The sequence below is a fragment of the Myxocyprinus asiaticus genome, chromosome 13 (assembly GCF_019703515.2).
Source record: "Myxocyprinus asiaticus isolate MX2 ecotype Aquarium Trade chromosome 13, UBuf_Myxa_2, whole genome shotgun sequence".
Taxonomy (NCBI): Eukaryota; Metazoa; Chordata; class Actinopteri; order Cypriniformes; family Catostomidae; genus Myxocyprinus; species Myxocyprinus asiaticus.
Window position 1 is genome coordinate 33,656,894 of NC_059356.1, and position 13,508 is coordinate 33,670,401.

Sequence of the window (13,508 nt, forward strand, 5' to 3'; positions counted from 1 at the left end):
CTGTGAGTTACACCAAAACCTGATTCCCAGTTGAACATTTCATAGGATACAACAAATAATAAGTCTATAGTAAATCCTTGCTAAAAGTTATATATGTATATAATCATGACCGTTCTAGACCCAGCTGCTCACAAGGCATCTTCACTTTTGCTCTAACTGTAACTGACCCAGGTTTGACGCGGTTCCCTGTCTCTGCTCTCCACCCCCACTATCTCCTGGCGGGACTTATATTATTTAAAGAAGCAGGAAATACACTAGCTGCGAGACGACTCCACACACACAAAGCTGTCCGTTGGCAACGAAACAATAGGCATATTCTTAAAAAGAAGGAGCTGACCAGGTGGGTTATTTTATTTTATTTAGTGTCTTTTATGTTGTATTGGGAGAGCACGCGGTGTAGCTGTTAAAATCACGCGCTCCGTTTGTAGACTTCCGCGCGCGTTAAATGGTGAGCGCCAGAATCTGTTGTTTTGCACAACTCATCATACATACTGATAATTTTGGTGATTAATTAAACCATACGGATGTACCGTTGTTGGACTTTTTATCGTCAACTTTGAACATGGGCAGCAGAGTAAACATGAGTATTTTAGCATTAGCTACAGTTGTCAGTGGCAACAGTTGTAACGCCTGATTCATAATCGTCAGATATAACGTGCGTTTCAAACGATAGAAACACTTACGCTCCATCATCATTGGCAGAGATTATTTAGCGGAGACGGGCCACTTCTATTTAAATGAATGGGAGAAATTGGAACGCCCAACGGGTGATTTACATCGCCTGTCAATCAACTCGCTAATGCGCATAGACAAGCCGGGAAACTTGCGTGTTTTAGCGTAATATAAGGTAAAGAAGCACAGTTTATGATTCCAGTATTATCAAACTCAATTGCTGATTTTAAATATTTTCTTCGAACCGTTTTTGAAATTTCGGCGTTCCCCCATTCAAGTAGATAGGAGCTGCACTTTCATGACTGGAAATAGCCTCCCGAGAGCGTTCCAAAGATGGCCGACAGTGGACAGACTTGCTAGAGAGACTTTGGTATTGGTACTCGTTTTATTTATTCGAGAGTACCGCTGCTTTTGAACCTAACAACCCGGAAGTGATTAACGGTAGCATTAAATGAAGATGTAGTTGAACACATGTTCTCTAACAGAAAGCGCTCCGCTCATTTTGTAGCATGCAAACATGTAATTCTGTTCGAATCAACGATTTGGTATGAGACAAGTTTGTTTGCATCGTTAAAGATAAATTAAATGGCTTCGATTAAATCTGATTTCTGGTTTGCAATCTATTTGTCATAACATTCTGAAGCGCGGTGCAAAGGTATTTATTTCAAGGGATCCCCTTTTGCTTACCCTATATGTTTATAATGGTTTATTTAAACTCATCTTAAGTTTAATATTTTGGTTTTCATAAAAATGCCATAACTTATTTCCAAAACTATATATGGCTGAACTTTGCTTCTTAGGTATGAAAAGGAGTAGATTTGAAGAAGACTCTGGAACAGTACACTCGGTTCGAGACACTGGGCTGCGAGCAAACAAGCTCCCTCGATCAGAGGCAAGTTTGTTATGATTTACGTATCCTGCCTGTTAGCCTAGGCATTATCGAGTAATTTTGTAGTCGACTACTCGAACCCAAGGGTTTTCAAACTTTTCAATGCCAAGGACCACCTAATACAATGATATCCTTGTGAGGTACCTGATTCCTAATATCCTCATTAATAATTTTCTCACCATATTGCCATCCCAGATGCGTATAACTTTCTTCTGCTGAACACAGACAAATAATTTTGGTCCTTACAATGCAAGTGAATGGGTACCAAAAGTTTGAAGCTCCAAATAGCACAAAGGCAGCAAAAAAGTAATCCAGACAACTCCAGTGTTTATATCAGTGTCTTCAGAAGCGATATGATAGGTGTGGGTAAGAAACGTATAAATATTTTACTACAAATTCTCCTCCCTGCCCTGTAGGTGGCAGTTTGCAAGAAGAATGTGAATCGCCAAAAACAAAGGAAGAAAGTGAAAGTGGAGATTAATACAATTAATAAAATAAAAGATTTTAATATTGATCTGTTTCTCACGCACACCTGTCATATCATATACTGCCTTTATGTGCTTTTGGAGCTTCACAATTTTGATGCCCATTCACATGCATTGTATGGACCTACAAAGCTGTTTGTTCGTTTGTGTTCAGCAGAAGAACGTCATAAACATCTGGGATGGCATGAGTAAATGAAAAAAATTAAGAGAATTTTCATTTTTGGGTGAACTATTCCTTTAATGTTTGTTTGTACACCTGAAGAGAAAAATGATTAGTTAAATTCAAAGGTATTTATATAGCACTTTTAAAATTGAATAAATATTGTTCAAAAGCAGCATTACTGAGAATATGGCCTTACAACACTCAGTGAGCAAGCAAAGGATTCAAACATCTTTTTAAATTGCAAACCTACCAATAAGCCTACACACACCATGGTTGTCAATAGAATAAAGTAATCATGATTAATATAATGATTTGCAACCAGTCTGAAACTGTAATAATGTCAAATTCAGCATTGTCAAACTTTTCACCCCAGTTTGAAAACGCCTGCTCTAACCCACAAAAAAAAAAAAAAAAGTAATCAAGTACTTGTAAATTGAGATGTAAGTTGAAAATAACAGGTATGACCGTGAAATGTATATTTTGTTTTATTCACAAACATTACCAAGAACGGTTTTAAAATGAAATGAACTATATGCATTAATAAAAGAAAAAAAAGAGATGATATGACTTAAAAATACACAATAAAAGACATTTGCACTCACCCGGAGCTTACATAAACAATACTGACGGCTGTAGAGTAATGCATATTTATAAACCGTAAGTCTACATAAAGTACAGTGTAATTCAGCATTGCCTGCGGCAGACAAATGCGCGTAAGAAAATCCATTTGCGATATTCAAATAGTGTTTTTAATAGTCAATTAGTTGGTGCAGAATGAGTACTTGGTCGATTACTCATGCACATCCCTAGCCTCTACCTCAACAAAAAGAGCAGAAATGTCAGAGTATTTGATGAGCCTTTTGTCTCTAAACTGTAAAGTCTGGCTTTGAATTCACTTGTTATAATAACCTGGAAAATACACTTCAGTATTTCCAAAACGGTCTATCATAATCCCAGAAAAGCAGGAGTCACATCTCTCCTTTTGTAACCTGATTGATAGGTTGAAAAGATTATTTCAAATAAAGTAAGGACTGCAATTGAGCTGTCCAACCACAAGATGAAAGATCTTATGGGGAGAATAAGTGAGGTGAAGAGTGAACCCAGATACGATGCAAGAATACAGAAACTGGAAGTAAGTGATCACTTTTCCCTTTTCTTTTCTGTGTACTGTGCAGTTCATTTAAAAAATAGTCCCCTCCCTTAATATCCACAGTGAATGACAGATGTGTTATAAGCTGCCTTTATGATTGCACTGCTCTGCAGGGCCAGTATGCATCACCCATGCAACCTTTACATAGCCGTTTTCTATGTGAAATCATGACTCTGTTTTCAGGCACATGTGATGAAGATAAAACGAAGGGGAGATGCGGTATTTGCATATATCCGGAAACTCAGATCCTTGGGGAGTCCGGTATGGACTACAGATTGTATTTGTTTTTGTTTTTTGGTATAGAACCAGGATATTTATGATGGTGACTCGCTTATTTTATGAATAGCATGTTCCTTTGTTATATTATATTCATAACTTAGCTCTGTTATGCCTTTTTTTTTTTTTATCATTTTAACAGTCTCTCCCTACTGTACTTTACGGTGCTGCTTCTGGGCAGCCACAGCAATGCATCTCTGCAGCTGAACCAAGAATCAGTAGCATGTCCAGGTACCCTGAAATATTTGCAGTCCTAGTAAGGGCTTTCAGTTTTAATTTTCTAACTTTGTCCTTGCATGTGTGTAGGTTTAAAAAAAAAAAAAAAAAAAAACATTATGTAAATGAGAGTTAGCGATACGTTTTGATACAATACTGTACGATATAGTCTATGCTTTCATGTTTTAGACTGATTTCTTTCAACCAGTGTTAAAGACCCTATGATAACAGAATTGGTTTTGCAGATCTTTAAGGGATAGTTCACCCAAAAATGAAAATTCTCTCATTATTTACTCACCTTCATGATATCCCAGGTGTGTAGGACTTTCTTCAGCAGAACACATTTGAAGAAAAATAGAAACATATCTCAGCTCAGTAGGTCCTTAAAGTGCAAGTGGATGATGATCTGATTTTTGAAGCTCCAAAAATCAAAGACAGTCAGCATAAACGTCATCCAAATGCCTCCAGCTGTTAAATTATTGTCTTAAGTGACACGATCACGTTTGGTGCAAAAGAGATAAATATTTAAGTACTTTTTTAAACTCTAAATCATGCTTCTGGTTGGCAGCGGTACATGCGTGTGATGTAATCGCATTGGCATTTGAAACGCGTGAGAACAGAGGCATGTGTGCCACAGCCAGAAGAGCAGCGCTGTTTACAAGTGAGTAGGAGGTACGCTGTACAGATGCTTTTTGGTTTTGATTTAGATCTTTTATCTGTTTCTTTACTCACAATGGTTCATTGGTGTGCTTATCCTGGATGTCTCAGCTGAGTGGAGAACGTGAGATTACGTCCGTATCATGGCACGAGAGACTGCGTGATCTCCACCCTCTCATGAAGCTTGCCGGAAGTGATGATTTAGTTAAAAAGTGCTTAAATATTGATCTTTTTCGCACCAAAAGTGATTGTATCGCTTTAGAAGACATTAATTTAACTGCTGGAGTTGTATGGATGATGTTTATGCTGACTGTCTTGTGGTTTTTGGAGCTTCAAAAATCGGATCACCATCCACTTGCATTTTAAGGACCTACTGAGCTAAAATATTTTTCTTCAAATGTGTTCTGGTGAAGAAAGAAATTCATACACACCTGGGATATAATTAGGATGAGTAAATAATGAGAGAATTTTCATTTTTGGGTGAACTATCCCTTTAATACTTGTGTGTTCGATCTAAGGCCATCTATGTGCTACGGTACTCCTGAATGTTGACAAAAGTCCCTCTGAGCAGACAAATGGTCTTTCTCATCCAAGAAAATGGTCCAAAAATATTGATGACTCATCTTGCACTACACAGATTTTTGCCCAATCAAATGCTATCTATAATTAGAATGTCCCTCCCCAGTGCCACCTGCAACTAAAACCCATTAATTAATTTTTTTTAAATAAAAATAGGATGAGGCCTTCTGATTGTGTCCTGCCCAAACATCATCTTTCAATTGGAAATCCGTTAATGCAGGGGGAAAAAACATACCCTCATTGAGCTATTTCAGGGGGGTGTTTAAGAAAACAGCTACACAGAGCCAGTGAGCAACAGCTGTTTGGCTCACAGTGTCAGTCGTTAAAAGATTTAATTTACTGTTTAATAAAAAGATATGTTTAAATGCAAACAGTATGATCAGAAACTGTGAAATCATCTGTTTTTGCTTTGTTGTTTTAAGTTCAGTAATGGTTCAAGGCTGCAGTCTTGGCCCCTTTTCATTTTTTGACTTTCCCTGAGGTGCTGCATGTCGAATTGTATTCATTCATTTGTATGTGTGCCTGTTGCAGCCTTATCAGCTAGTATGCTTCATTGGAAAGGTGTTCACTGCTACTGAATGTTTGTCTTCCAAGGCGTATTGTAGAGAATTCTAATTTTAAGCAATGTATTTACCAGAGGTTTACTCAATGGAGGATGTTCCAGTGACCGAACTTCAGTTTCATCAGCAGGTCTTGTTGCTATCATCATGAATTATTAATAAAATAGCTTTGATCATGTAAATTGCATGCAATGTCACACACTGAAACTGTTATTTTTGCACTGATAGATAATAACTGTGAAGTAGCAGCTTTGAAAAGACCCAAGAAGGGGTACTGGGAAAGTCTGGTAACTTGTTTTCTTTCTGTCATTTTTCTTTTCCATCTTCTCTATGAGTGTTTAGCTTTAGTTTATTCTTGTATAGTTTGTACAAGATTTATAAGAAAATAATGGCCGATGTAATTTTGCCAAATGTAAATTTGCACTTTTAAAATAATAATAAAAAAGGTTAATCTCTTATTTCAGCAGTCAAAGGAACTGGTTGTAGACCTTACAGAGGAAGACGGAGGTATTTTATCTTGAATAAAAATAGAATCTAATTTTGAACAGTCAGTGTTGTATGTGCTGTATAGTGGCAATAATGTTTTTGTTCTGGTACTGCAGGTGGACCAAATGAAAAGATCCTTGTTACCCAGCTATTGGATCAAGTACACCAACATGATCTCACTCAGATATTTCTGTTAACTGTTCATGTGTGTTTATGGCTGTTTCGTGGTATTGTTTTTACATTTGTGTTTTGCTGTATTTCTGCAGAGAATGAAACCTCCAGAACGATCAAAACCCCCAAGCACACCACCCACATCCATGAAAGGTATGATGAAATAACTGTACAAGGACTTTTCATTTTTTCTTCAATGAAAAAACATTCTTGTAAGTTATGTTGTATTATTTTCTATTAGGTCTAATGTTGCTTAAGGGATAATATTTAGGAGGTGGGGAAATGGGTAGTTATATTTAAATAGTCTTTTGAACTCTACATATACAGAATACAAAGATACTTCGCATTTTTTAAAGAATAAATCATAAATAATTCACCGAAGACATACAGAATATTCATCTAGAGAGTTCTCCCAGTAACCAGACTGGTTTCATCCATCAATTCTAAAAATAAATATGGTTAATACACAACATTAGTCTTTTGAGAAGGTCACTAGACCAATATAGAAAAGATTCTAAAATGAACATGTATTACCTGAAAACTTTTTGGAGCTATTCACACAGGATGCATTTCTTGCATTAACAAACAACAACACAGAATACAACGAAACTAAACAGAATGTGCATTTATAGGTGCTTCAATTCCCATTATTTTTTGCCAATTTATAAAATGGACCGTATCAATTCTAAATTCTGATTGGATAAGCTACTTATGACTGCACATTATATATTAAAGCAGCTTTCCGAAAATGCCCCCCAATTTTTCTTTTAAGTGTAAGGGGTATTTCTTGGGCATAACGCAAAGCGTTTTAAACTAATTCACACTGCCCCAACAAACACCAACATCCAATAGTTGTTGGGTTTTCTCGGATCAGTGTCATCACAATGTTAGCGTTCCTTGGCATCTTATGGCATTTGTTGGGGCACTGCAAACTGGCCTTTACCCACCTCAGAGTGGTAAAATCACTCTAAAATGATGCGCTTGAGTGGCTTATTACGTTAAAGGGAAAGTTCACCCAAAAATGAAAATTCTCTCATTTCCTCACCCTCACGCTATCCCAGATGTGGATTACTTTTTTTTTATTTTTTTATTCTGTAGTGATGGGAAGTTCACTGCACATAATGTTAAAACCCCGGCGTCATGGAACATGCATTCAAACACATTCAATAAAGCCATATGTAAGCGCATATTGATGATTTTTTCATTTAATTAAGTTATAATTATAATGGTGTTTATTTTCATTAGTTTTGCACCTAAAGCACCCAATACTGACATTGATATACAAACGCAGATGTTCTACGTGTCTAAAGCATATGAAGTGATTAAACTAGTCTTAATCAACTCACCCTTTTTTACAGAAACCATGATCCAACTCATAACAACTTCAAATATAATCTGCAAGAACAATACTCAATAGTCAAATTCATTTACATCTCTTGACTTAAACGTTTCGCCCCCTCATTCAAGTCCTCGGTTCACACATGCTCATCAGCAGTTCAGAAGAATCAGGATCAGAATGAGCTTTATTGCCAAGTATGCTTGCGCACACAAGGTATTTGTCATGGTGACAGAAGCTTCCAGTGCAAAGGGAATACAAAAAATATACACATACAACATATACATACAAACATTTGAAGTATACATATAAACATATATGTAAACGGTGAAAAGGATAAATAAGATACATCAGATAAATATACAGTAGGGCAATAATGTTGTTCAAATATGTTATATACAGTTATGTGCAAGGTGATTTAATGTGATGTGCAGAAGAGGTAGTATATGTCAAGTAAATATAAATGGAATATAAATATGAATGAATAGTTGAATATGCACATGATTGTATTGCCACAGTGGAAAGTATTGGGGGCAGTTTTAACTGTTCATAAGGTGAATGGCCTGAGGGAAGAAACTGTTATTGTGCCTGACTGTTCTGGTGCTTAGTGTTCTGTAGCGTGGCCAGAGGGCAACAGTTCAAAAAGGTAGTGTGCTGGGTGAATGGGGTCAAAAGTGATTTGCCCTTTTCCTCACTCTGGAGGTGTACATTTCTTGGAGGGTGGGAAGGTGAGAACCAATAATCTGCTCAGCAGTCCAGACTATCCTCTGAAGTCTTCTGATGTCTGACTTGGTAGCTGAACCAAACCAGACAGTTATAGAAGTGCAGAGGACAGACTCGATGACTGCTGAGTAGAACTGGATCAGCAGCACCTGTGGCAGGTTGAACCTCCTCAGCTAGCAAAGGAAGTACAACCTCTGCTGGGCCTTTTTCACAGTGGAGTCAATGTGGGTCTCCCACTTCAGGTCCTGTGAGATGATAGTGCCCAGGAACCTGAATGACTCCACTGCTGTCACAGTGCTGTTTAGAATAGGAGGAACACCCCAGCATCGACCCGCTCACCAAAGTCCACAATCATATCCACTGTTTTGAGCGTGTTCAGCTCCAGTTTGTTTTGACTACACCAGTGAGCCAGCTGTTCATCCTCACTTCTGTAAGCAGAATCGCTGTCATCTTGGTCCCTTTTGCAGTCTTGGCCCCTTTTCATTTTTTGTCTTTCCCTGAGGTGCTGCATGTCGAATTGTATTCATTCATTTGTATGTGTGCCTGTTGCAGCCTTATCAGCTAGTATGCTTCATTGGAAAGGTGTTCACTGCTACTGAATGTTTGTCTTCCAGGGCCAGCTAAGCAGAGGGGTGCTTGCCGCCTCTTTCTCTTAGTGAGATATGGACATTATCCTTAATACTCAAGCACTGCCTTCCAATAATTTTTTTAAATGATCAGGGTCCATGGCACTGAAACCGTGGTTGGGGAGAGTACTACACTGTCTAAATACATTGTGAATGGAGTACATCAGATAATTTGCTTGAATTCTTGTGCTGATGACTGTAGTGTTGTCTGCAAACTTAATGAGCTTGACAGAGGGGTCCTTGGCGGTGCAGTCATTTATGTACAGGTAGAAGAGTAGTGGGGAGAGCACACATCCCTGGGGGGCACCAGTGCTGATTGTACATGTGCTGGAAGTGAATTTCCCCAGTCTCACTAACTGCTGCCTACCTCTCAAAGCTGGTGATCCACTGACAGAGGTGGGAACTGAGAGCTTGGTTCATTTATGCTATAGGAGAGCAGGGCTGATGGTGTTGAAAGCTGAACCTAAGTCCACAAATAGGATCCTTGCATAAGTCCTTAGTCTGTCTAGATGTTGCAGTATGTAATGCAATCCCATGTTGACTGCATCATCCACAGACCTGTTAGCTCGATAGACAAACTGCAGGGGATCCAGAAAGGGTCCAGTGATGTCCTTCAGGTGGGCCAACACCAGTCTCTCAAACGACTTTCATAACCACAGACATCAGGGCAACTGGTCTGTAGTCTTCAAGTCCTGCAGTCTTGGGTTTCTTTGGGACAGGAATAATGGTAGAGTGTTTGAAGCAGCTGGGAACTTCACAGTGCTCCAGTGATGTGTTGAAGATCTGTGTGAAGATGGGGGCCAGCTGGTTAGCACAGGCTTTTAGACAGGTGGGTGAAACGCAGTCTGGGCCCTGTGCTTTCCTTGTCTTCTCTTTACGGAAGACCTGGCACACATCCTCTTCACAGATCTTAAGTGCAGGTTGAGTAGCAGGAGGGGGGACGAGGATGGTTGCAGGAGATGTTGGTATTAGTGTGAAGTGAAGGTCAGAAAACACTCCAATCAGTGCAGTCAAAACAGGCTTGTTGTTCCATCTCTTCACAGTCTTAACAACAGGTTTACTACAGTTCTCAATGTTATGTCCAAAAGAGGCGATTCTCAGTTTAATGTACTGTTGACTCGAGAGCTGCTGTCCCTGGATGAGTGTACTATTGACTCAAGAACTGTTGCGACTGGATCATCTTCATACGTTGATAAAACGGTAATACAATCAAGTCATAAACATATTTCAAGTATGTTTTATTTGTTATACTTTCTGCTGTTCAGAAAAATATACCACAAACATACATTTCGCCCCTTAATCACATGCATACTAGATATCAGCTGCTCATCAGCTCTCAGTGTGTTGGACGCCTCCAAAAGAGTTGATTCTTAGTTCAGTGTACTGTTGACTCGCGAACTCCTGCGACCGGAGCATTGTGAACTAGTTGGAGCAGTTCATTGCAATAAAGAGTTATGAAAAGCAGATATCACCAGTTCTAGGATCATATTACTCCCGGTTATCGACTCCTATCTAGTCGGAGTGTCAGGCACATCCGAGAGACATTTTAAGATAGAGTAACTTGTGGATCAGTGTTGACTCGAGACGTGAATTGTTTCAAACGATTCAGTCCGATTTGGTGAACTGGTTCAACTCGTTCATTAAAAAGAATCGGTTCAGAAGAGAGATTTGTTCCCAAACTGGACGGCACTATTATTCTGCTAAAAACAAAAGTTTTTTCAGGGGAATATCTCTGCACTGTTGGTCCATCTTTTGTGTTCAGCAGAAGAAAGTCATACACATCTGGGATTGAATGAGGGTGAGTAAATGATGAGACATTTCATTTTTGGGTGAACTATCCCTTTAGTAAATACCTAAAACACTTCCTGTGCATGCATGGGTTCTGTGTGGTTGGCCCCTCAGAATGCTTGTAAACACCTTTAACCTTCTGTTGTCTGTCTTGTGTATAACTTTTAATGAACAGCAGTGGAGGAGGACACTGTCAGTTCTTCAGTGCAATTTGAAGAGGTATGCTAATCCTGAATATTTTCTTTTTCACCAAAGAGTCTTGTATCATAATGGTCATCATAATATTTCAATAAACATTTAATTTCTGTAGAATACAATTGACTATTAAGCATGTTTTAATGGACTGCCCTGCTTTTAATAACTCTAGACAATGGTTTTATTCAGAAAATTCTTTATTGGATGTTTTTAAAAGGTTTCACCAGAATTTTTTTTTTTTTAATTTCTATTAAACGTCAAATGGAAAGATCTTGTATTGTTATGTTGTAAGAAATGTTTTTGTTTATTGTTTATCATATTTTTTTAAACCACTTTGATCTTGCCATGAAAATATCCATTGATGCTAATATGGCATTAAATTAATAATATTTCAATACATACTGTACTTTCATTTCGTAGGAGGACTGGCACTCCAAACTCCCTCCCTTCCCGGAGACCCCATTTCCCAAGGAGCTTCCAGTTGCAGCTGCCTCTCACAACTTGCCCCAGAAGCCAGTGGTGAAACTAGCACGAATTGGACGTGCACAAGAATTGGGCATCGCATGGAACGTTGATGTGAAAGACCCTCATGCTGCTGAAATGGACACCTATTACATCTATGTTGCTCATGAACTCAGAAATGGCACTTTTGCAGAATGGAAGTGCCTCGGAGTGATCAAAGCCATGCCTCTTCCTATGGCTTGCAAAGTCTCGGACTGCAGAGCAGATAAAAGACTGTGTTTTATCGTCGTGGGGAGAGACATATTTGGACGTTATGGGCCGTACAGTGATGTACATATTGTTGGACCGGGACAAAAATGATTTAGGCATATCTTTACCGTGGTATGCACTGTATAATAGTACTTGAAGTTCTGATTTTCATAACTCTTGTGTACTAAATTTCTTTTTGTAAAGTATTTTCAATGTTTTGTGGGATAAACATTTGATACGAATTTAAACAACAGTACAACCTCATTGAACAGACTAGTCGACTGAAAATTGACGTTTTATAATTTACTATCTCAAACAGTATTAAGAATCTGACATTTTGTTTTTAATGGGTTAAATTAACAACCTGATTTCATTTGTTCAGTTCTTTAGTGACATTAGTCAACAAAGCAGTCACTAGCCAGAATAGACAGACAGGAGTAAAATCTGATTATTCAAGTCCAATTTAAGTGTTAGAAAACCATTTCAAAGACACCACATATTTCTTGTGATAACTGCATTTGTTGATTCTGTGAGATGAGAATAAAATGTTTGACACACATTAAAATGCAATCCAAGTATACAAATGCTTTCTGTAATTTGAAGTCTAAGTTAAGTCTTAAATTTTGGACCCAAGTTTCCATCTGTGGTGTTTGGTGCTACAGAAAGTAAGTCTCAAACTGCTTTGTAATGTAAAATACATTTATTTGATTAAAAAACAAGAAACATATTGAGCCCTTGGTGGGTTCAGTCTCTGGAAACAAAGAAGACCTGAACAAGTCAGCAGACATTTAAAAAAAAAAAGCTGCCATTGTGGTTTCATTCCAATTTTAAAAGCCTTCAGTAATTTTCATTAAAACCTTCTTAAAAGTGAGCAATAAAGAAACTTGTTCAGAACTGTTGAAATAATACTTCATTACAAAAAATATTAACAGCAACAATGCAGTTAGTCTTAATAAATACAGCTTAATTTTACTTTTGCTTAAATCAATGTTAGTTAAATGCTTTGTTTTTCCATAAGCGGGTGTTAAAAGATTATTTAAAAAAAAAAGATTGCATATAGGGGGGATTGATAAAACCATTGGTGTACTTCACCAACAACATCTTACTGGGATAGTTCAGACAAAAATTAAAATGCTGTGATCATTTACTGACTTTCATGTTGTTCCAAAACCGTATTACTTCCACTGAACAAAAAATAAGATGTTAAGCAGACTTGACAGCCTTAGACAGCATTCACGTTAATTGTACAATGAAAGAAGAAACAATGATGCAATGAAAGTGAATGGTGACTAGGACTAACATAATGCCCAACATCTTTTTTGCTCTTTAGAAGAAAGAAGGTCATATAGGTTTGGAACAACACGAAGGTGAGTAAATGATTTCAGAATTATAAATATTTATTTTTTGGGGTTGAAATGTTGCCTTAAAGAAGTAGTTCATCCAAAATTGAAATTCTCATGATTTAATAACCCTAAATGACTTTTTTTTTTTTTTTTTTTCTTCAGGAGAACACAAATGAAGATTTTTAGAAGAATTTCTCAGCTCTGAAGGTCCATACAATGCAAGTGAATGGGTTTTGAAAACATTTTGAAGCTCCAAAATCCACATAAAGGCAGCATAAAAGTAATCCATATGTGGTTAAATATATGTCTTTTGAAGTGATATGATAGGTGTGGATGAGAAACAGATCAATAATTAAGTTTTTTTTTTTTGTTGTTGTTGTTGTTATACATTCTCCTCCCAGCCCAGTAGGTGGCGATATGCACGAAGAATGTGAATCACCAAAAACAGAAGGAGAAAATGAAAGTAAAGGAAAAAGGACTTA

At 37.7% G+C, this 13,508-nt stretch overlaps 1 protein-coding gene across 5 annotated transcripts; it reads left to right on the forward strand.

The window, feature by feature from the left end:
- The first annotated feature begins 212 nt into the window (after positions 1 to 212).
- On the forward strand, positions 213 to 13,185 carry LOC127450104 (activating transcription factor 7-interacting protein 2-like). Of its 5 annotated transcripts, none has more exons than XM_051713894.1 (12): positions 213 to 340; positions 1,473 to 1,564; positions 3,210 to 3,341; positions 3,543 to 3,620; positions 3,778 to 3,866; positions 5,725 to 5,777; positions 5,876 to 5,934; positions 6,112 to 6,154; positions 6,250 to 6,293; positions 6,400 to 6,457; positions 10,953 to 10,996; positions 11,393 to 13,185. In XM_051713894.1, exons 2-12 carry the CDS (start codon positions 1,475 to 1,477, stop codon positions 11,792 to 11,794), a joined length of 1,092 nt encoding a protein of 363 aa, XP_051569854.1. In that variant the 5' UTR covers positions 213 to 340; positions 1,473 to 1,474; the 3' UTR covers positions 11,795 to 13,185. The 5 variants fall into 5 exon arrangements, with proteins under 5 accessions (XP_051569854.1, XP_051569855.1, XP_051569857.1 ...); XM_051713895.1 differs by lacking the exon at positions 213 to 340 and adding an exon at positions 1,091 to 1,217; XM_051713897.1 differs by lacking the exon at positions 213 to 340 and adding an exon at positions 1,093 to 1,327 and having other exon boundaries at positions 10,956 to 10,996.
- The last annotated feature ends 323 nt before the right edge of the window (positions 13,186 to 13,508 follow it).